At 40.6% G+C, this 23,233-nt stretch overlaps 4 protein-coding genes across 7 annotated transcripts; all 4 read left to right on the top strand.

Annotated features, from left to right (window-relative positions):
• The first annotated feature begins 1,282 nt into the window (after positions 1–1,282).
• Positions 1,283–9,232, top strand: ppardb (peroxisome proliferator-activated receptor delta b). The gene is made up of 8 exons (XM_018665978.2): positions 1,283–1,696; positions 3,789–4,187; positions 4,294–4,445; positions 4,561–4,699; positions 5,077–5,279; positions 5,495–5,701; positions 5,800–6,043; positions 7,154–9,232. The coding sequence occupies exons 2-8, from the start codon at positions 3,848–3,850 to the stop codon at positions 7,399–7,401; spliced, it is 1,533 nt and encodes a 510-aa protein (XP_018521494.1). The 5' UTR covers positions 1,283–1,696; positions 3,789–3,847; the 3' UTR covers positions 7,402–9,232.
• A 196-nt stretch (positions 9,233–9,428) lies between these two features.
• mkrn4 (makorin, ring finger protein, 4) lies at positions 9,429–14,644 on the top strand. Of its 3 annotated transcripts, none has more exons than XM_018665980.2 (8): positions 9,429–9,567; positions 11,056–11,184; positions 11,291–11,541; positions 11,647–11,735; positions 11,850–12,100; positions 12,195–12,302; positions 13,520–13,619; positions 13,749–14,644. In XM_018665980.2, the coding sequence occupies exons 1-8, from the start codon at positions 9,497–9,499 to the stop codon at positions 13,884–13,886; spliced, it is 1,137 nt and encodes a 378-aa protein (XP_018521496.1). In that variant the 5' UTR covers positions 9,429–9,496; the 3' UTR covers positions 13,887–14,644. The 3 variants fall into 3 exon arrangements, with proteins under 3 accessions (XP_018521496.1, XP_018521495.1, XP_018521497.1); XM_018665979.2 differs by having other exon boundaries at positions 11,847–12,100; XM_018665981.2 differs by having other exon boundaries at positions 9,430–9,567; positions 11,847–12,100; positions 14,490–14,644.
• A 101-nt stretch (positions 14,645–14,745) lies between these two features.
• fance (FA complementation group E) lies at positions 14,746–18,992 on the top strand. Its single transcript, XM_018665974.2, has 10 exons — positions 14,746–15,057; positions 15,918–16,503; positions 16,682–16,726; positions 16,815–16,871; positions 17,308–17,451; positions 17,533–17,656; positions 17,897–17,972; positions 18,090–18,156; positions 18,257–18,382; positions 18,477–18,992. Exons 1-10 carry the CDS (start codon positions 14,858–14,860, stop codon positions 18,579–18,581), a joined length of 1,530 nt encoding a protein of 509 aa, XP_018521490.1. The 5' UTR covers positions 14,746–14,857; the 3' UTR covers positions 18,582–18,992.
• A 960-nt stretch (positions 18,993–19,952) lies between these two features.
• Positions 19,953–22,485, top strand: rpl10a (ribosomal protein L10a). Of its 2 annotated transcripts, XM_018665976.2 has the most exons (6): positions 19,953–20,028; positions 20,458–20,529; positions 20,761–20,841; positions 21,637–21,785; positions 21,885–22,057; positions 22,274–22,485. In XM_018665976.2, the coding sequence occupies exons 1-6, from the start codon at positions 20,024–20,026 to the stop codon at positions 22,442–22,444; spliced, it is 651 nt and encodes a 216-aa protein (XP_018521492.1). In that variant the 5' UTR covers positions 19,953–20,023; the 3' UTR covers positions 22,445–22,485. The 2 variants fall into 2 exon arrangements, with proteins under 2 accessions (XP_018521492.1, XP_018521493.1); XM_018665977.2 differs by lacking the exons at positions 19,953–20,028; positions 20,458–20,529; positions 20,761–20,841 and adding an exon at positions 20,909–21,184.
• Positions 22,486–23,233: the final 748 nt, after the last annotated feature.

The raw sequence follows: 23,233 nt of genomic DNA, 5'->3' as shown, positions 1-23,233 counted from the left end.
ACAGATACTGGGATAGAAGCTGCTGGAATGTAATTCACCTTAAATCTACAAATTACACATGATTTCAGTGAAGTCTTAACAGATTGTCTTTTAATATGAGGTACAGTAACACAGTAATCATGTTGCAGTGTAAGACCACAGTAAGATGTCTTTACATATATGTCTAATATCCAGGTATAACAAGACCTAAAACAGTGTGACAGCTATATACTCAGTGGTCATTTGTAATGTTTTTGTTGTCACAGTCATAGAGGTGTTAATTCCCTTAACACTGAGGTCAGAGATGTGATGTTTTTTTTTTTTTTTAAAACTGGACTTCATTATATTCAGACATGTCTCTAATATTTCGCCCCCCACCCCCCACCATTTCAACAAAAAACTGAACACTATAAACTTGGTAGAGATAAATGTTATGGCAGGGCAGTAATACAGGAGAGAGCTGATTTATGTTCAGATTGCTCAGATTGTGTGGACTAGTATACACATCATATTACTGCTGACTCTAATAACCACTATAGATGCATGGGTTTACACTTAGCAGTGGATGCACCGAAAGAGGAAGTGGGCACACTGAAGCTGCTTATGTACAGGGCCCTGATTTTCATGCTACACTGATGTACTGTGGTGTTTGACCAAAATACTTCAGAGACTGAAACAACGTTTTGACCAATTATGTATGTTTGCACTTTAAAAAAATATGACTAGTATGATTAGTACACAAAGAACTAATAACAATACTGAGGAAGATAGTCATGGACATGCAGCAAAAACAAGAACAACAAAGCTGAAGCAGAGATAAGTAAACATAAACATATCACTATTATGTAAGAGCAAGCAGATGAAAAAATAGATGCATACACAGAGTTAGTTAAACATTAGTAAAAAAAAAACATGTAGTAATAACAAATGGACAAAAATACAATGTCTATACACAGTACAACAGTTTGTGTACGTTGTAAACAAGGATACAAGTGGTGCAGGGTGTGGAAGAGTACTGAAAAAATATTGAGTGAGTAATGTTATAAATTATTTTACATACATATAGTAGGCAGTTATCCACGGTATTTGTATTTATATTTAACAAGTAATGGATTGTATATACACGTTGCTGCACAGTGTGAATTAATTAGTAGTTTTATTCTGTTTAAGGAGAACAACATCTAAAAAAACAACAGTTCATATTAACAGAGACCTTGACTCCAGTCAGAGAGCTGTGTGCAGGCTCCAGTGTGTGTGTGTGTGTGTGTGTGTGTGTCCTGGCATGTGACGAGGAGGAGGAGGAGGAGGAGGAGAGGAGGGGGGGTTAGTGAAGTGAAGCAAAGCAAAGCAAAGCAAAGCTAGGAACAAGGAGAGAGTCGCGGAGGGATTATCAGTTAACTGTGCTTATCTGCATGTGATATGGTAGTCAACGAAAAGTGTCCGCACTGTCTTCCTGTCCTCCGCGGCTCAGCGATGTGTCAGCTCGGCCGCTACATGGAGGCCTGAGTCGGTTTTAAGTTTATGTTAGCAGTCTGTGGCGTTAGCTCCTGCTGCTAGCTCTCACTCCTGCTGGTGACTTCACACAACTTGTCAACAGCCGATCGATCCTGGACCCGGACTGGGACTCGGGATTGTTTTCGCCGCTTGCCCGTTTTTAGCCCGTCGGTGGTTCCCTGTGGCGTGAAAATCTTCTGTACCAGCGGCACTATCGGGAGAGGTAAGCTAACTTGGCAAAGCCAGCTAACGTTGGTTATAAGGCACACACGGGAATGTGGGTCAGCCACGCTAACAGCTAGTGGTAGTCAACACTCAAGGTTAGGAGCTAACTAGCTGAGTTAGCTAGCCGTACCGCACTCCTCGACGGCCGGCTAAAGCCTCCCAGGTGAATGTTTTGATACTGTTTTCACTGTTAGTAAAAAAAAGTTTGAGGGTAGCCATGTCTTAAATTTGGCTGTCCTTTCATTTCTCAAATCCACGTATCCAGTTACAGTGACTCACACAATTCACAGTAATGTTAGCAGATATTTCCGAGAACCAGTGTGACAGGTTGTGTCCTGGATGACAAGTCCAAACCTTATGTGTTTTTGTTTTGCTTTACGTTATTTTTCTCCCGAAATGTTGTGAAAGCACAGTTTAGACCTTGTCCCGCTTTGGCCCATCACATAACGACAGTATTCATACTGAAAACGTTAACAAATCAGTAATAAGTATACACTGTGGATGTTTGTCGGGGCACAGCTACATTCATGGACGGATTAATCCACTAGGGGGCCCCGGGGCAAAAATGTAACCCCCCACCCACCCCAAAGCCCTCTCACCCCCACCGCCTACACCAGCGATCAACACTGCTCAGTGTGTACATAGTGCATGCACCCTGTCCCCTTAAAGCACCCACCAAGTACACTCTGCACCCTACCATGGAGCCGAGGCAAACAATAATACAGATGTCTGCAAGCTGCAGAAGAGACTAAGTTTACTTTTTAAGATAGTGGAGAACAGACTGCAATGTTTAAGATACATTACTGTCAAACCAAAACAGTGGTTGTAGCAGGATTCTTGTGTTGTAGGCCCCGTATTTTAGTAGAAATGTGGCTCCTATTTGTGTCCAGGCCTCTGTTTTTTAAAGTTTGGTGTTACCCTCAAAAGCTTGTATTCTGACTGGAAATTTGGAGTGGGCCATATTAGGTTAGATACCTTTGGATCATATAAATTGTTTTATTTATTTAACCAGGAAGTCTCTTGAGATACACTATTTCATTTACAGGAGAGACCTGTCATTAAGTGATATGTGAATATGCATCATTCATTTACAACAATAACATGTAACACAACAAAACAAGGCCTGAGAGACATGATGGAGATAGAACTTGACTATTTTGACTATTTGACTCATGAAACGTTTTTAATGGGATGCGTGAATGCCTTATATGAAAGCTGTGTTTCCAGGTCACAGTTTACCTTGTAAATTGTCTCAGTTTTGTTCACCATCAGAGATTCTGTCACACTCTTTATACCATAGTAGCGGAGCTGTCTGTGGGCGTGTTGTGAATCAGTGAACAGCCCTGCTTTTTGGTTATATTGGGTGATTTCCTGTGTAATGAAATACCTTGATTTGTCATGTATTACATCTGCTGTATTAATGTATTAACAATTATTCAACAGATATTCCAGAAAATGTTCAACATCATGATACATGCTTAGATCTGAAAATAAAATTACATAACACCTTGATAGAAGGTGTTATTCATACCACCCCCCCGATTATTAAGATATTTCAGGGCTCTTAATGGTCTGGGGTCCCTGCTTGTCTGTACCACTTGGCTTACTGGTAATCCACACATGGCTCTACGACGAGTGTATATCTTGTCATAAGCCTATTACTACCAAGGACATAACCCTGGCTCCTTAAACACAACCAGGTGTATTGGACTGATCTAGGAAAGGACACCTCAACTATCTCATTGTCAAAGATCAGTAAGTGTGCTCATTTCAGTCATGAGGGATATTCTAAGACCTGAAGCTAAATAGCTACACCATATACAAATTTCTGCCAGTGTGCTTACATGACAAATAGTCATTTAGGGAAGTATTTTGGCTCTATTACGTGTTATGACAAGCTTTACACTCAGTTTGGCTGGAGACTGGTCACTGGAATTGGGCTGTTAACCACTCACATGCTGGATCTAATAGCAAAGCAGATGATATGTTGACTTTTGGGGCCAGTTAAGTGGTCCTAATTCTTGCTCTTCATGTAATCCACGTGATAAGTACACATTGTTTATTTAATATTGCTTGTTTTGCTTCGATAGTGGAACTATGATGGCAACGTGACAGGAGGGGAGCCGCTGAGTCAGCTTCAACAGGAACCATGGAGGGGTTTCAGCAAACTGCTACAGAGCAGCACGACGGGGTGAACGGCTACTGCGAGCCCAAATCTCCCCAGGACACCGCTGATGTCAGGTGGACGCCACCGGAGGGAGAATCTGGAGGTTCGGACAGCTGCGGGGGGACGAGTGTGTCGGAGCTGACGGACCTGCAGGAGCTGAAGGCCAGGGAAAGCGAGGATGAGGAGGACAGAGAAGAGAAGGAGGTAACGCCTGTCTCCAAAGGCCTGAAAGGGGACCAGAAGAAAAGAGAGAAAGAGGGTCTGGATCAGGAGGAGAACAATCACAGCAAGCAGAACAGCAGTGCAGCATCCAGCTACACAGGTAAGACTTTTATTTCAAAACTGACATGACTTGCTTCCTGCAAACTGAAACACAACATATTTAGATGCCTTAATATTCATGCGTCTTTTTTTTTTTTTTATTGCAGACTTGTCCCATACCTCGTCACCCTCGTTGTCAGAGCAGCTGCGTCTCGGCCGTGAGGACAACACGGGGGCTGGGATCAGTGTGGAGTGTAAGGTCTGTGGGGACAAGGCCTCGGGCTTCCACTACGGCGTGCACGCCTGTGAGGGCTGCAAGGTAACACAGTTTGAGTATCACATCACAATACCTCAGTACGTTTATAAAGTTTGATATGGTAGTTTTGCACTGTCTGACATGAGTTGCTGAACCAGTTGTGTCGTTTCTCACACAGGGCTTTTTCCGACGGACCGTGCGGATGAAACTGGAATATGAGCGGTGCGAGCGTTCCTGCAAGATTCAGAAGAAGAATCGTAACAAGTGCCAATATTGTCGCTTCCAGAAGTGCCTGTCTTTGGGAATGTCCCATGATGGTGAGAGGGAAAATATTTTATCAAATGAACTTCATTAATTTGGTGATTTTATTTAACAAAAAATGAAATGAAAACGTTATGAAATGACAGGGGTTGAGTTTGAAGTGGAAAACAAATCTGCTCATTTATTTCAAATCCTTTCTAATCTCCTTTGGAACCTTTTTACATAATTTGGTGCCTGGGGGGTGGAAGGGAAAACACATTTTCAAGCAAGCATAGCACACGGTAACTGATTTGCTCTGATAAATGCCAATAAAGTAAAATGCACCCTGTTAGTTGATGGGGAAATCATAAGAATTCTTTGAATATTCTGATTCACAAAAGAAAGTTACTCCTGGAACATCCACTGAAAATAAAACCAGTCTGTGTTTGTTCAGCGATTCGATACGGACGTATGCCTGAGGCGGAGAGGAAGAAGCTGGTGGCAGGCCTGCTTGCAGAGGAGCTGAACCTTGGCAAACCGGGTGGCTCCGACCTGAAGACCTTGGCCAAACAAGTCAACACAGCCTACCTGAAGAACCTCAGTATGACCAAGAAGAGGGCCCGCAGCATCCTGACAGGCAAAACCAGCAGCACTTCAGTAAGTTCTAATCAATACGCGATCATTGTAACGTCTCAGGAATAAATACTGCCTTTGTTGTTAAGGAACTGTGTCTCTGATTATATTCCATTCAAGTATTGTGATAATCCTCAATAACTTTCCCTTTAAAATGTCATACCAGGTGAACTCTGGTTCTGAGTCTTTGCAGTAGCAGATGTTTATTCAAGAGAAATGTATTTTTGTCCCTCTGTTAGCCGTTTGTGATCTATGATGTGGACACACTCTGGAAGGCAGAAAGTGGTCTGGTGTGGAGCCAGTTAGTTCCAGGTGCGCCCCTGACCAAGGAGATTGGGGTCCATGTGTTCTACCGCTGCCAGTGCACTACGGTGGAGACTGTTCGAGAGCTCACCGAGTTCGCCAAGTGCATTCCAGGGTTTGTGGACCTCTTCCTCAATGACCAGGTGAGTTACTGTCTCCTTAGTGCGCTGTACAGTAACTTGATTTGCATGTGATTGTTTAGGAGGACACTGATGTACAATTTTCCATACGCTTTTTTCAGGTGACTTTGCTGAAATATGGTGTGCACGAGGCCATTTTTGCCATGCTGCCGTCTCTTATGAACAAAGATGGACTGTTGGTGGCCAATGGCAAAGGCTTTGTCACCAGGGAGTTCCTGCGCAGCTTAAGAAAGCCCTTCAATGAGATCATGGAGCCCAAGTTTGAGTTTGCTGTGAAGTTTAATGCTCTGGAGCTGGATGACAGCGACCTGGCCTTGTTTGTTGCTGCCATTATTCTCTGCGGAGGTGAGACTGGAGGGTTTCACTCTTGAAATACAAAGAATGTCATATTGGGTTGTTGCTGTGTTCGGGATATCTCCAGGTCTCGAAAAGACTTAAAAAGCTCAGAATTCAGTTTCCTCAATTAAAAAAAGGCCTTAGAAGTTATTAAAGAGTCTTACATTTTATTTACTGAAGGCTCTTGCCTGCCAAAGGCAATAATGTTAGTTTTAAAATGTTTTTGTATCTGATTACAGCCTGTATGGGGATGTTACTCTTAGTATGTTTTTGACAGTGGATTGTGCAACAGGAAGCTATTCTAGCATTTTATTTTTTGTGGAGTTCTAGTGTGTACCATCAGACCTGTAACAGCAACTATCACTTCTGCTAACAGTAACACTATTAGTAATAGTAGTAGTTTTGCTACTGCTAGGCAGCTCTTTGTCTCAATTTGGGCAGAAACATGAACTCAAGTGAATTAATAATTTTATTTTAGTATTTGGTTGATCCCTCCATCCATTTTTTGCTGCATGTGCTGGTTCCAGGTTGCATTCATTTGATTAATTATATCATCAAAAATTATTGTTACTAGTGCAGTGCTGGTATAAAATGTGCCTGTCTTTGTTACTGCTGGAGGTGGCTGTTCCACTCCACTTTGATAGTGACTGAAAGTGCCGTCACAGTTAAGTTCTGCCTTTCTTTCCTGTGGTTCTGTCTTTTTCTTCACGTCAAGTAACATGTAGAAAAACGACGTTTGAAGCTTCCTCGAGAACTGAAAAACTACCAAAAATACTTAAAGGTTGAGACTGCACTTCCTTGGGTCCTCAGCAATACACCTGCAAAGTTTGAGGTCAATCAGATGAAGCAATTGTCAAGAAAATTTTACTACAGATAGACAGAGATTCCTTCTTTTACGGTTCAATGTACTGCTTGTAAGTAATGGAAAAATGAAAAAAAGTAATAATAATAATGATATGGTTCTGGGCTATATTGTCCCTTTGCCATCGTACTTTCATACTTTGGTCAGTATGATCATGGAACGGTATTCAATTCTATGTGGTGTTAAGACCCTGTATGTTTACTGTGTAACTTGTGACTCAACACGAGCTATCCTCTCGTCCCGTCTCTTTCTCTCAGATCGTCCCGGGCTAATGAACGTGAAGCAGGTGGAGCAGAGTCAGGACAGCATCCTCCAGGCCCTGGACCTCCACCTCCAAGCAAACCACTCTGACTCTGTCTACCTCTTCCCCAAGCTGCTGCAGAAGATGGCCGACCTCCGTCAGCTGGTTACTGAGAACGCTCAGCTTGTCCAAAAGATTAAAAAGACTGAGTCGGAGACCTCGCTCCACCCTCTACTACAGGAGATCTACAAAGACATGTATTAGTGTTCTTCAGCACAGACTGCTTTTAGCAATACTGTTACAGACTTAATTTACGTTTCTAATAATACACTGCATTCAGTACAAGCACTGTTCCACGTTCGGGCATGGATTTTAACATGTGCAGATGAGGCAGAGTCACGTGGTAGGGCTAACACAATCAGCAAAGTCTTCACAATGTCAGCATTACCTTCAGCACAGTAATGTGTGTATGCATGTGTGTGTGAGTGTGTGTGTGTGTGTGTGTGTGAGAGATGAGCATCTGGAATCATTTGCTGCAAGTCCTAGTTTCCCACAACGGTCACTTAACAGAGAGAATGATATGTTTTCTCACCAAGGCTGCTCCTATTTCATCCTAATAGCAAAAGCTGACCCCAGAGCAGCGTCTAGAGAGAGCCTCTCCTCACTCACCTCAGCTCTGTGTTTTGCTGTAAAGGGAAAGCATTTCATGTTCTTACACCAATGGCATAGTTGAAAACAGAAAAAAAAACTAAAAAACAAGAGCCGTCAGTTTGTACTAAACAAGAGTTTCTTATGATGCCAAGAGTGATTGTTCTCAGACTTTGGGTGATGCTGAAGATGCACAAATTGTTTTTTGTTTACATCGTTATCATCATCATCATCGTCATCAGTGACCGCTTTCTTTGCCATTTGGTTTATAGAACACAAACTGGGCTGGCTCCAGCAGTGTAGAGCTCTCTCAATGCAGCTGTCTGTGCAATACCATTTCCATTTTTCAATAAATGTGGAGATCCAAGTTATTTAGGTTTTGTCTTAAAGCCATCTACCCAAGTGGTAACCAATGGACTATGCTGCACAGATTTAGTTCCTGAAGCTGACACTATAAAAGCATGACCCGTTAAAGTACAAGGGACAGCATGTTTTTGTTTTTTTCTTTCTTTCTTTGGACATGAAAATTATCACAAACTTGCCATTTTAAGGTTTTTCTTAGTTTATTCTTTGTAATTATGTTACTAATTATTTGTAATTGTTGATCATACTTGTAAGGGCAAAACATGAATTATTATCTTGTTTTATGTATTAAGTATGTGTTTTTTTTTCATATTACATGCCTGCATTTTTAGTTGAGGTTGTACCAAATATATCATCAAGCATACCAACAAATTTTTCCTTGATGAGGAACTTGGATTTTAACGCCTTAGCAGGATTTACCTAAAACCAGCATACTGTACCCCAGTATCATTATTGGGAAAATGGATGATTAGGAATCAATCAACATCCAGCATCTGGTATCATAAGTCATTTCTGTATTCACCCGAGATATAGCCACAGTCCTAGATTTTTACCCTGGTCTGTGTACAGTCTGATATGTCTTGTTAGGAGAGGCTGATGATACTGTAGCCAGGATTCATAAGTTTCCAACTGTTTATTTTCACATTCTGTAGGACTTATTTTTTCACTGTACTTATTCTGAATGGACTTCAGTATGTCAGCAGTGGTGCACACGGAGTCCACCTTCAGAAGCCTCCTCTTGTGCTCTTATTCTTGATCCCTATCTACCTCTAATGTATGATCTGTGACATAATTTCAACTGTCTCATCTAATCTCTGACATTTTTTATAACTCTTATTTTTGCCTTAATTCCTGCTTTTGGTACACATTGCAACTTTGATTTTGATTTTGATTTTTGGCTGATGTGGATGGATAAAACGAGAGAGTACACCAAAAAAGAGAAAAGAAAAAAAGAAGTTGATGTAAGCTACCTCTATGCCTGTGTGTGAAGACTTGAAATAATTTCGTCCTTATAGTCACATGTAACCTATCTGCAGATCTAGTTTAGTTACATATCACATATAAACTTTACTAGAAACACCGATTTTTCCGATTTTCTCTACTTTTTTCAATATAAGGCGGAATATATGTCTAATACACATGCCTACAGGTCATCAGATTTTTCCACGTTAAATAAACCTCTGGTGTGACTGCCATCACTTATTTAACTCTGGAAGAGTTCAGGCTCATAGATGGATACATGGGAATTTGGGAAACGTTACGTACCTACGTCAACGTCACGTTTCTATTGGCTCGTTGCTAAGTTAATTGGTAAAACCAACCGGCTGTAAACTATTTAGATGGTGGGATGGAGGGCGCTTGGCGGCACGCTCAAAACACATGGAGGATGGACTCGGGCCGTGGTGGAAGTATTTGTAGGTAAGCGGTCAGCGTTACTTGGTCTTAGTTAAAACGAAAAAAGTGGGTAAAAAGTAGGAGAGCAGCGGATGTGATAATGTTACTAACATCTCCGTTTGCAGAGTGTGCCACTTTCAAATGCCGCCGTGCTGCATTCGAATGCGGTCGTTAAAAGCCTGTAGGTGACTTTTCGTTAATTAAAAACTTTACTGCCATTGTTAGAAATAAAATAAGACAAAGTCGCGTTATAGTGGTTGTTTCAGCTTTTAGGAAAAATGGCAGCGTGGAGAGCCATGTTTGTAAACGGCCGAATGTGTATCAAACATGACCTGTGATGAAAATTTCGCCAAAACTGAGCGATACGTCAGATTTTGGCAGCGACACGCCCTCTGCCTTGATTTGATAGTCGGTTATCCCATTCAGAGTGAAACTAAACTGTGATTTCAAAAAAGAAAAGTGGACACAGGTATCTAGCTAATTTTAGTCACTGTTGATAACTTCTTGCTGCAGTTGGAAGCCATGATCTCCGACAGCACGTAAACATGCAACAGTTGAGCTGTTCAGGAACTCGTGTCTGGCCCAGCTGGACACACACTGCATTAGAAAATGTTTATAGATGACAGCTCTTTCATAGCATTTGTAAATACAGTGTCTGTTGCTGTCGTCGTCGTCGTCGTTGTTGTTGTTTTCTAACATTCGGGTCCATGGTTCGTTAAGTCTCCAGGTGCGTTATAGGAATTTTCCAGTCATCTACAGCAGCATTTGTTTTTGTTTTGTACAAATTTAGCAACTCTGCTCCAGCTGCCACTTAAGTTTTAACATTTATAACCAAAGCTGTTGTTGCTGAAATCCTCTAATACTAATACTGTCTTTTCCTTAGAACTAGTAGATCAGAGAGTTAATCAGTTAGTTGGTAGATAGAAATATCAATGTCTGGCAGCAATTTAGTAATTTGTTCATTTTTTTTCCAAGCAAGAGTTGTGAAACAATGCCAGATGCTCTGATTCCAGTCTCTTAAGTGCAATGGTTTCCTGCTTTTCTTTTTAATATCACTGTAAACTAAACATATTTCGGTATTTTGGACTTGAAGTCAAACAGAACACTTTGGAAGATGTCATGTGAAACTCTGAAGATGTAATTTTTAAGTTGTAAATGACTTAAAAATATATATTTCTGACTAACCAACCATGCATTTGTAGTACACTATAACTGATCTCCTTGCATTTTGCCTTATTGAACAGATTTTGTACTTAGGGTTTCAAGGACTCCTGCTGCACTGACGCTTTAATGTTGACCCTCGCTTGCAAGTCATTTTCGATAAAGGCATCTGTCAAATGAGTAATCAAGTAATCTAAAAAATAAACCGATTAAACCAGTCCGATCTAGGTGCAAGTCTTTCAGAGGCCTGAAAGACTTGCATTTTGAAGACTGGACTCAGTTTCCTCCAGGGCATACAATCCAGCTCTGCTTCTCAACTCACACAATTTACTCCCCTCCTTTTCATTACAGGCATTTCATAAATGGCTCTTGCAGATTTGGTCCAAGGTGTAATTATCGACATGAATGGCCAGTTATACCGTCAACTCAAATATGTAGATACTATCAGAAAGGTGGATGCTGGTATGGTGAACGCTGCAGGTAAGCTGTTAATTTTTGGTTTTTTTTTTTCTCTCCAGTTGTGTATATAACTAAAACAGGATATGCAAAAACATTTCTTAACCTTTTCAATATTTTCCAAAACCAGGTATCTCCATGTCCTTCAACCTGGCATTGATGCAGCTATTGCAGGTAGAAGAGGCTCAGTGCCTATAGCCTCTTCCTCCTCCGGTGCGGCTCGCGCTCCACCTGACAGAAGAGGCTCGGAGCCCGCCCTTCTGCAGGCTGAGGTGATGTCAAGGCAGGAATGCAGCAGATCAGCGACATCAGACGATATTTCAAACACTCAATACAACATTGGGAGTCTGGCATCATGTATTACTGAAGAACAATCACAAGGTGGGTGGATGTTTTCATGGTGAAAGTGCCCTCAGTTAGAATTTCTCCATACTTACTGATTGTTATTTTTTTATTTTATTTTATTTATTTTTTTTTCTTTCCCAGATAAAGATTCTCTTCTAACTGCTTCTTGGGAGTCACTCCAAAGTTCAGACGTCGCTCAGGCAGGTGCATGTGTTGGAATAAATGAGCAGGTTTGTATTGAATTCACTGTGTTGAGTGAGATCATTCCACAGGGAGTAGTAGTGAAGTAAACTAGATCGAGCTCTGGAGGCTTTTCCTGATTGCAAAGTTTTTGTGTTCAGCAGACCTCTTCAGCTGAGACAACAGAGGACGGGGCTACTGCTGCGACCCCTAGCACCCATGGGAAAGAGGAGGAAGTGGAGGCCTTCCTCCAGAGTAAAAATGTGGCCTGTGGCATCTGCATGGACAAGGTGTACGAAAAGACAGATCCAAGGAACCATGTTTTTGGAATCTTGCCAAACTGCAGCCACTCCTTTTGTTTACAATGCATCATGACCTGGAGGAAAACAAAAGACCTTGGGCCGGACGTGGTAAAGTAGGTTTCAGTAATGTCTGAATATTTAACTGCATCTGACGACACAATGTAAAGGATCTGCCTTTGACATCAGTGTTTCATGACCGTTTCCCAGGAGCTGCCCACAGTGCAGAGTGAGGTCTGCCTTTTATGTGCCGAACAAATACTGGGTTGAAGGACAAGCAAAGGAGAGTCTAATTGCTGCCTTCAAAGAGAAATGCAGGTATGGTGAGGTTGAGTTTTGATAGCAGCACTATCACTGGTTGCTCCAGCAGTTCATAAACTCAAACTTTGCATAGTTTGGATGTAAGTGGAATATAAGTTGATATTTCTCACTCATTCTAAAACTGTATTAATATAACAAACTTGGAAACACACAGATTTCTTCATGCATGTAGATATAAATACGGCAAAGTAATATTTATATTTAAAATAAATGTATCTGTTGAGCATATAAAGCAGACTTTTTTTTTTTTTTTTAAGTTAGGTTGTTAGGTGACAGTGACTTCCTGTTTACAGACTTCATTGCTTTTAATTGGTCTTATTTCCTGTTTCCTATCAACAGGAGGGACTTTACATTCAAACTTTAGTTATGGATTTATGAAGGGCCTCAGATCTAACATGACTGAGCTTTGAAACTTTTACATGTCCACATCAGTGTAGTTCAAAAAATGATTTGGAGTTAAAGTCTGCCCTTGCTTTGTCCTGGCTGGGGTGTGTAGTTCTGTACATTTGTAGTTCTCTAGGTTTAAGTCATTGATCCTTTTCTTCATTCTGGACATACCAGTCCAGCTTGATGTCTCCTGCTCAGCCCTATCCATCTCTTGCATGTTTTTAACTCCCAGTGTTCTTCTATCTGACTCAAGTTGACTGATGGAACTTGGTTGCAACTAAAAACCTCAAAGGTTTTCAGTTGGTCAGTGTGTGATTAAACTTATCAGACACTTAAAACATTTATTTTTAAAAGCTACCAAAATATCCGTTGTCCAAAAGTCAAAGTTGCTGACAATAAATAGCTGGCTATATATACCACTAATGCTTGAATGGACCTCAATCATCCGCTACAGTATAAACCTGCTCGTCTGCGACTACAGGAGTGTTATAGGTTAAAGTAGGTCTGTAATGTAACAAAGCTTTACGGTAAATTAACACTAACTTTTGTTTCACAAACAGAACCTAGCTGTCAGATTAAGATAGGTACATGTCATTGACTAACTTAATGTCGATTATCAGGAAACTAAAAGTGGCTGCATCACTGCCGAGTACAAAATGTAGTTGCTTTTAAATTTTTTTTTTTCCTCATGCATTTTTGCCTTTTTAGTATTATGTGAAGTTAAATGCATAAATGTTTTCAATCTTAAACCAGTGCTGAGTTCTTGTGATTTGTCTGACACATGCAACTAAAGACCACCTCCTGTTCTGTCTCATCTCTTATTATAGTAAGAAAAGCTGTAGCTACTATGCACGACACAGATGCTGTCCCTTCAAAACAGAGTGCCTTTATCGACACGATAAACCTACACGTCGCAGATCATTTCCGGTAAATACGTTTTTGTTTTTTGTTTTTTTTATCCTCTAGTGTGCTGTAAGTTCTCATGACTATTTGTATCCATGATATAACACGCATCGATGAATATACTTTTCCCTTACGCTGGTTTCCTGCTCACAGTATCCTGCAGAAGATGACGACTACGATGGTGTAGATCTGCTAAGTTTTTTCATAGCCATGACCCTCCTCGGTGGTGAAGATGATGACGATGATGACTTTGACTTTCCTTTTTACCTGACTGAGGAGTATGGTTTCTGAGCTTTTTCTTTCTATTTTTTTGTCAGTGCCTGAAACCACTGAATGGGGCCTCAACTGTATATAATTATTGGTCCCAGGAGAACACATAGCTGTGTTTTGACCCCTCTGTCCTCTTTGTATTAGTATTGAAACAACTTTTGAGTAGCCGTGATCAGGGATATCACCCATGACACCATGGGGTGTCAAGTGTGTTCATATTTTTATTCAGTCAGATTAAAGCAGGTAGTTCAAGAGAATCTGTGAAAATACCTCCTGTCATCTGGCTGGAAATTTAGAATGTGTACATTTACCTCTCTGTGGCACATGGTGTGTTATCCCTCCTCTAGATATAAGCAAAGCAGATAGAAATTCAAGATATGTCCCATCTCTAATGATTTTCTGTTTAATCTGGCCTTCTACCTAAGGGTTTATTTTACCCTCCCATGGCCATAGTGCTTCAAATGTGTTGCAGATTGTTAATTTAACCTCTCTACTGATTAACATGAGTGCTCATTTCCGACTTGTATCCTAGCAGTTTACACCATTTTGATATTTTAAAGTGTTGTGTGGATGGTAGTTTTAATTGTCTAAAAATGAAAAGTGTACTGTACCCCCTCTCCTAAGGTCAACTACTGATCATACCTGCCTCATGTGATGGGAATGACGCCTTTTTCCTGGTTTTGGCAAGAACACAAATGTTAAGATTTTATTTCTTTTAAACAAGTTGTACTTGTACACAGAAAATAAAACATTGCTTCACACTTTGTCTCACTGAAAAAGTGTCTTGTCCTCTTTATTGATAGTTGTACAATGATACATTGGTAATCGTGAATATCTGATTTGAGAGGTTAGAATTTGTTGCGTCTGACTTTGTCACGAGGTGGCGATGTGGAGCACAGATTTAATCAAATTATACTCGCGAAGAAGAAACGTCAACAAAAACTGGCGGCAGCAAGCATGGTGTAAAACTTAATCAGAGTCTGACCGTCGGCATGTTTCTGAGTCGGTTTGACGGCCAGTCGAGGCTGCTGGTCCGGTCTCTGATGTCCGGAACCTCCGGCGCCCACAGAGCGCTGAGCGTCCTCCACAGGCAGCAGCAGGCTAACCACGAAATGTCACTGTCTAGCTTCATACAAACACTGTGCCAGGACGAAATAACCTGTCCAGAGACCGAGGCCCAGCCATTAATCGTGTAAGTAAATGGCAGAGGGTGTCATATCTCTAATGTGTCCGTGAGACACCGGGTATAAGGCCAATAGGTGGTTGTAGCGGTGACTGGAGAGACTTCAGGACAACAGCAACGGTCCTCCTTAGAGCAGCATCCACAGTTTGACGTTTATGTTGCTGTGGAAACGGTTGACAAGCTCTGTAGCAACCTTACAGTGGTGGAATGTAACTATACATTTACATTATTACTCGTTTGAAGAACGTGATTAACTTTTTATGGCACTTTATACTTTTATTTAGTATAAAGAGGAATAGGTTTTACTTTTTACTGCACTGCACATATTTGAAAGCTTTAGTGTATGACTTCTTTGAAACTTTTTAAAATCAAGCTTTCAAATGTAAAACATGAAAAGCTTATAGAATATGATGCTTTGTCATACATGAAAATATCTGTGTACACAGTGAGTTGATTAGTCGATTGACAGAAGCTGTTTTGATATTAGTCTAATTTTCCATGTAAAAATACCAAACTTTTTTTTTTCCAGGTACTCATATGTGAGTTGCTCCTGTAATTAATTTAGCCACCAAAAGTCCAAAACCCCCAAAATCTAGTTGACATGTTTACATTGATATATGGCAAAGGAAAGCAGCAGATCCCCTTATTTGAGAGGCAGAAATCTGCAAATATTTGGCAGTGTTTCACTATTTTTTCTTGAAAAATGACTGAAAGAATTAATTGATTTTTATAGTTGCTGATTATTTTTCTGTCAATCGATTGGTCAACTAATTGTTTCAGCACTACCATTACTGTTGACATGTGCTGCCATATCATGTCACATACCTGTGCCTCTACCTCACACCCATTTTTTCCCTCACTTATTCTAGTAAACCCTTGGTGTGCCTGTTTCCAGCATTGTTCAAACAGAACCTGCTCTCCTTTATCTATCTGGCCCACTCGGTTCTCCCTCAGACCTCTGTCCTCCATCTGCTCAAATGCCTCAGCTGTGACCCTCATCCAAACCCCTGGGTCACCGCTCTGGGTCGACAGCTGGAGAGAAGCCTGGGGGCCCACAGTGAGGAGCCTCTGTACACTCCGCAGTGCAGCCAGAAACTCAAGGAGCTGTCACAGCGTTTGGCTGGTTTTGGTGAGATCGGAGGATGGACCAAGTGCCTCAGCGGTCAAACGGTAGAATGTGAATCTCAGAGAATGTCTGGTTTATCAGAGCTGGGGACACAAAGGAAAAGGAAAAGCAGTTTTGTCGCTCTGGACTCAGGCGATGAAGAAACGGGACAGCGGAGTAAACGGATAAAGATGGATGTTTGTGGTAGTGAGCGCATTGATGCAGAGGAGCAGAGCACAAATGAGGAGGCATCAGGAAGGTTAGACAGAGATGCTCCAGCAGAAACTCCTGTTGAAGAAATGCAGCTGGCACCAGACAGTCCATGTGATCCCCTGCCTGAACATATAAAGGTAGAGACATTATAAGGAAGTGTCCTGTCCACACTGAAATTTATCATCCATCTTCATTTCCATTTTAATTTTATATCTTTGTTTTCTTCAAACAATGATTAGATGCCCACCTGATAGCAACAGTGGGCAAATCAAGTATACTAATCAGACCATTTCACTACTTTTGTATATTTCTCAGGTCTCTGTTCTTCAAATTAAAGAATTGCTGGAAAGTCAGACAGAGGTAAGAGGGAATGTTTTCTTTCTTCTGGCCAGCACACTTAAGTGATATTTGTATTACTATGCTAATTATTTTTACTGTCTGTCTGCAGTGGGACCAGAGCTCCATGGATGTGTTCAAAGTGCTGAATGAATGTGACCCCGCCCAAGTATGTTTTCAGTTTTTTACAGCTGACTTTTAAAAATGTTTTACCCCTGTGTGTTATTATATTTAAAAGTTTTTGCAATATTTTATTCAGCCCATTTATGTACAGTATATGAGCACAAAATATTACATCATTCAATTTACTGCAACATAATACCAGTATACAGGCTCAGAAATGATAATGGAGTCAACATGTCAACAGAAATTAAACACAGGTAGTGGATATTTACATTGTATTCCAGTATGAGAAATGAAGTGGAGAAACCAGAGGAAAAATTATCAACTACTCAGCTGGTTCCCACTTGTTAGTTTAGTAACAAACAAGGGCTCATTCTTCCAGTTGATCAGTCAGGAAACGTTTCTAAACCACTCATGTTATACATTCGCTCACTGATGTGGTGTGATAAGACAACTCCCACCTCTCTACCTCTCCTGTGCAGGTGGAGGTGTTATGCGGCGCACTGAGTTTGTCTGATTTACCAGAGCAGACTCTGCCTAAACTGTGCAGCAGTGTTTTGACTCTCTCTCCTGACCTCAGCTACAGCACGGCAGCAACACTCATTAAGAGCCTCCTGCTTGACAAGGTACATCACTGGACATGTGAAGGATGCTAAATGTGTTGCTGCGTTTGATACTGATGGGATGTCCTGGTAATACACGTGCAGGTCCTGTCCCTGTCAGAGCCGGCCTCCAGGTGCCTGGTTACTGCAGTCACATCACTGTGTAGCCACTATCCCAGACCAATGTGCCACGCTCTGATCGGACCGGTTCTCATGGAGAAAAACATAGGTGAGGAAACAGCTGAGCTACAACTGAGTAAATTAATCATTTATTAGCACAGAGGGGAATCAGAGTCAGTCAGTGACAGAGCAGCAGTCCTGGAGCTGGACTGGATTCAGTGTCCTAGTTCAAGTACACGTAAACAACACAGGTGCTTTGATGTTAAGGAGGGCTGAGCCAGGACCTTTTACTCCGTCCTTGGCCCCAACATCAGTTGATGTTCCATTTTGAACTTTGTTTTGTTTTCAGGAACTCCACAGGCTGAGCTGTTGAACAGGTTGATAGAGGGCTGTCTGGACTCCCACTACAGACTACTGCTCCTTCAGTAAGATTAGATGTTTCAATTCTGTATTTCTATCCAACTGCTGTGACGTAATAATGGACTTAGGTTGTTGGTTGTTTGTTGATGCATTTTTTTTTTTTTACCATATTTTTCTTCCAGGATGATATTCAAAATTGCGTGGAGTGAGGCGGTGCTCTCCATTATCCACAGCCTGTTAGACTCCAAGGTTAGTTGAATGTTTATTCATGGGAAAAGTGCTGCAAGACCACTTAGTCATAATAATATCCTTTGTCATTGAAAGACCTGTTTTTTTCTTTTCTTTTCAGCCTGACGTGAATGAAGAAGTGTTCACACAGCTCACTGAACAGCTCGTCAGCCAAGGTCCTCAATTTACAAAGTCTGTGAAGTTTGCAAAAATGATGCTAACGGTCCTCACCAAGTACAGCAGCCATGTGAGTTTGTACATGTATGCCAGGCATAATGACTGAGCAGTGGGAGAAACAGAATTTGTAATCTTCCTCTACATGTATTAATCTTTTTTTCTAGGTAACAGCTGCACACAAACACTCCCTGTCTGACTGCCTGATGTCAAATGAGACCTTCCTGAAAAAGTCTCTTCAAGCTGCTTTGAAAAGAATTGCACACATATGAAGTGATAACACTTTTAAGTCCCCATAGTAAACATTTATAAGGAGTATACACACATTTAATAGATAACATAGTTGTGAGCAGACATTAGGACATTTCAAGTGTTTACTAATGTACAGCATTTGTCAGGAAGTATTACATTTCCTCTCCTTTTATATTATCACAGGTGTTTTATTATCATTCATTATCTGTTTATACTCCAGCCCTCACTTATGGATGCATTATAGGAGGAGTTATAGTCGTTGACAATACATTAGCAAACATGTAATCTGCTTACAACATTATAGTGGGTTATTAAGTATTTATTAAATTTGTGTATAATGCTAATGAATGCCAAATAGGTGGACTTAAAGTAAGGTGTTACCTATGAGGTTTCTGCTGACCTAATGTATGTTAATAAACCTGTACAAATAAGTTGTTGTCTACTACTTGTCATTGACTGTTTTCCCCTCTTGTTATAAAAAGACATTTCTTATTTTTAAATTTTTTTTTAATGCATTTCTGACTTTGTTTACCTGACATTTTGGTGCAGCAGATGATGTCATGTTCATCATGTGTTAGCCTGTGTCAACAGAATTAATGAAATCTACACAATTATTTTATTTATTTATAAAGCTGGTTAGACAGCCACCAGTGTTTCCTGGTATGAGATGAGTCATAATTTACCCAGAATTAATTAAGCCTACTTCAGACAGTCAAAAACTTCACAGCTCTGTGCAACTGAAAAATGCTTTAAAAGATCATTATCAGTCTCTAGGCGAATGTGCTATCATAACTGTAGACAGTGAAAATCTGCAGCTTTGTCACCTGCACTTTTATTTAAACCTATTTGATCTATGTTTTTTTTTCTAGAGTGCAGTTTTAATTCTGTACATGCCCGTTAGAATTTAAATGATGAAAATTTGATCTGTACACTTAAGGCCATGTTCAGTAACCACAGGTGTTTTCACTTTTACCTGAGTAGATCTCTTCTCAGGACTGTGTAGAAGCATGGAAGAACACACGGTAAATCTGTTTCATTATCCTGTTTGTTTTGTTGTCAGGCCTGGACAACCAACAGCTCATACTAAATAAAAATAATAGTCCAGTAACTATGTCATTCTCAGCATAACTCTGTCCAAATATGTGTCTAACATTAAAAGTATGCAGTGCCTGAATGCTACTAAGCACTGTACTAAAATTTTATCACTAAAATTATGTTCATACGTTAAAACATCTAATTAACATCTTGTCAAAATATAATCATTATTTTTTTTTCTAACACTGTGCATAAAATACTACTCATTAAGCGACACGGTTAAATAATGTTATAGAAGTAATTCTTTTCATATTAAAAAAAAAGTCACCTACGGTCTTTTGCTGACGTCACGGTCGCCTTTATTTTGCGTAACTTCCCTGAGCACTTCCTTTTCAGCGTAGCGACACGGGAGGGACGAGCCGCGAAGATGAGGTTAGGGCCAACTTTACCAATAAATACGATAAAATAGACTGTTTACGCATTTACACTTGGTTGTGTTTGCTGCCTAAGCTCGTTGTGCTTTTATCTGGTGTGGCAGTTTTGTTATTTAGTCCAGTTTTTCTGTATTACATGAAGTTTAGTGTTCCGTATGGGACCGGCTCATCCGCCGGTGAAGAACACCACGTTAAGTTTTAGATCCAATCCAACATCATCCACTGTTTTAAGATCCATCTAAGTTTACAAACCAATATAAAATGTTCAGATTAACTCTACTAGATAATATTCACTCCCATCTTTCTGCGCTTTGTACCTATTTCATGACTTTTTCGTCGCTACTGTTCAGGACCGCTGATGACCTGGGTTTAATGAGACATTTCACACATCGCAGTTGCTGTAACTTGTGTTTTTTCTGTGTCACAGTAAGGTTTCCAGGGACACTTTGTATGAAGCCGTGAGGGAGGTCCTGCAGGGCTCTGTGGCTAAGCCAAGGAAGTAAGTTCACTTCAAGGGGTCCATTAAACTATTAATAATTATCAATAAATACCAATACATTAGTAATTCTAGCTGCTATTGTTTTCACTGATGTGTTTCATACTTTTACACCTGATGGGTATGAAGGTGAATTACATGTTAAATTATATTCTAGGTGTTATTACAAAATTTTTAAAGAATTTAAATGTGAAGAACACTGCAGTGTGTAACATGTAACCTTTCTGCCTGTAGGTTCACAGAGACGGTGGAGCTGCAGATCAGCTTGAAAAACTATGATCCCCAGAAGGACAAGCGTTTCTCCGGCACTGTCAGGTTCGACCTTTTACTGTCTCACCCAACCTTTTCCTTGTGTGCTTCCAGCCCTGTCTGAGTATTTAAACAACCCTATATATGGCCATTAGAGGCTTGATAATTTAATACAAAAAAAGTGACCCAGACAGGCCAGGGGCGGACAAGGAGAAGTACTCTGGGTAGTCTGACTGAGCCGACTCAGCCTCGGCTGGCGAAGGCGAAGCAGGCGGACCCCTACCCTGGGTCTTAAAATATGAGGGGAGGCTTTGAGTGGCAGAGCTGGTAAGTTCATGTCCTCAGGCCGACCAATTTACATTATGTTACCAAAGAGGTCAGCTGGACACCGGCCACGGTGGTGGTATGGGTAAGAATTTTTCTACTACACAGTAAAATCAAGGAGGTGTCATTTGGAGGATGGCAGAGTATTAAAGTCTCCATGTAAAAATAAAAAAGTTGCAGATAGATGAATGAGTATCAATTGACTGCAATGTTTTTTCTTCCTGTTGAGCTACAAAATGAGTTTTAGCTAAGGATTCATTGGTTATTTATTGGCGTAAATTTGCAAGTCACTCAGCCATAACTGAAATATAGATGCATTAGAGTATTTTATTCATCTCAAAGGGAAGTTTCAGTGTTACAGCAGCTATATAAATAAATCATAACGATGAAGGTTAAAAAGAAATGAATAAAGGTGCAGGTGAGCAGTCTCTGAACCTGAGGCTTCTCTTAGCTGTACCCTGCCACACTGCCAACCGACATGCCTGGGTTTGAAGTGGGGTTGTGAGTGTTGATGCCAACTGCTTTGTCAATACACAGGCTGAAGACTCTCCCCAGGCCAAAGTTCTCCGTGTGCGTCCTGGGAGACCAGCAGCACTGTGACGAGGCCAAAGCTGCCGACATGCCACACATGGACATCGAGGCGCTCAAGAAGCTCAACAAGAACAAGAAGCTGGTCAAGAAGCTCGGTACGAAGTTGAGAACATGACGCACCAGAGGCGCCTCATTTGCTAATGATTGAAATGATTTTTAACGTTACATCTGTTTCTTGCGGTGTCCTCTTCCAGCCAAGAAGTATGACGCCTTCCTGGCCTCAGAGTCTCTGATCAAGCAGATCCCTCGTATCCTGGGTCCTGGCCTGAACAAGGCTGGCAAGTTCCCCTCCCTGCTCACCCACAACGAGAACCTGACCACCAAGGTGGATGAGGTCAAATCCACCATCAAATTCCAGATGAAGAAGGTACGTTCAGCAGCAGCTGGATGGATTAGTCTTCTGGCTTATTTCCAGTTTTAATATGTCACTAATAGTGTTGGATATCTGTACTGATCTCCTGATTGGTCTCAATTCACTGTCAAGAATTAATTCAGAATTTATCCTGGGGACTTAAAAGCTTTTCTAATCTCACTGTAGTTGATTGTTGGGTGACTGAACAGTGTGTTGATGCTTGTGTTGTAGGTGCTGTGTCTGGCTGTGGCTGTAGGACACGTGAAGATGACAGAGGATGAGCTCGTGTACAACATCCACCTGGCTGTCAACTTCCTGGTGTCTCTGCTGAAGAAGAACTGGCAGAACGTGCGCGCCCTCTACATCAAGAGCACCATGGGCAAACCCCAACGCCTCTACTAAATCACAACTTTTCTGTTAATAAAAAGTGGAGATGCTCCAAAGTTGACTGGTTATGGGTCTTTTTTTAATTTGTCTGTTTTGTTTTCACTGACAAGGTGTGAAATGTTTATTTTAATAGTTTCGAATTTAATGGTCTTAAACACTTGAAACACTGGTTTACTTTAAACTTTTCTCATCTACGCTCGGGACTCTGTCCAGTAATGTTATATCTTGATTCATGGTAATGCAGCAACAAAAGAAGAATCTTCTTAAACAGAAACTGTAATTTAATGTACAGAGTTGACAAATAATGGTAAAATGACTTAAGTAGATGATATTCAGATTTCAGAACTGCTGTGTCAGTGATGCAGTCATTTCCCTTGGTTTTATTTCTTTAAATTTTAATGTTTAAGAATTAATAAAACTTAAGTCTGTATGAAGGACTGGAGATTTATGTTATGGTCTGGGTACACAGGATAAAAATTATGTATGAAAAGTAATTCTGACAAAACAATATGATATATAAATCCACCTCAGGGTCCTCTTGTGAAAACATATTTTTAAAAAGCAACTGAAAAATATCCTGGCTTATTTCTTAGAGGTATTTGTGCTCTTATCCTTCAAAATCCTTTTGCTTGTTGATGCGTCCATCATGGAGTCACATCATCATGATGTGATCCATGTGGAGCTCCCTGTGTTTTATACAAAAGTAGGCTCAATTTGGACTTGATGCACATAGAAAATAAAAATGGTGAAAAGTAATGATAAAATCTGAGAAAGACTTCTTAAGAAACAAGAAAAAATAGAACA

Source organism: Lates calcarifer, linkage group LG6, assembly GCF_001640805.2.
Source record: "Lates calcarifer isolate ASB-BC8 linkage group LG6, TLL_Latcal_v3, whole genome shotgun sequence".
NCBI lineage: Eukaryota > Metazoa > Chordata > Actinopteri > Centropomidae > Lates > Lates calcarifer.
Note: the sequence above shows the minus strand (reverse complement) of the source record. Positions and strands in the feature narration are given on the sequence as shown.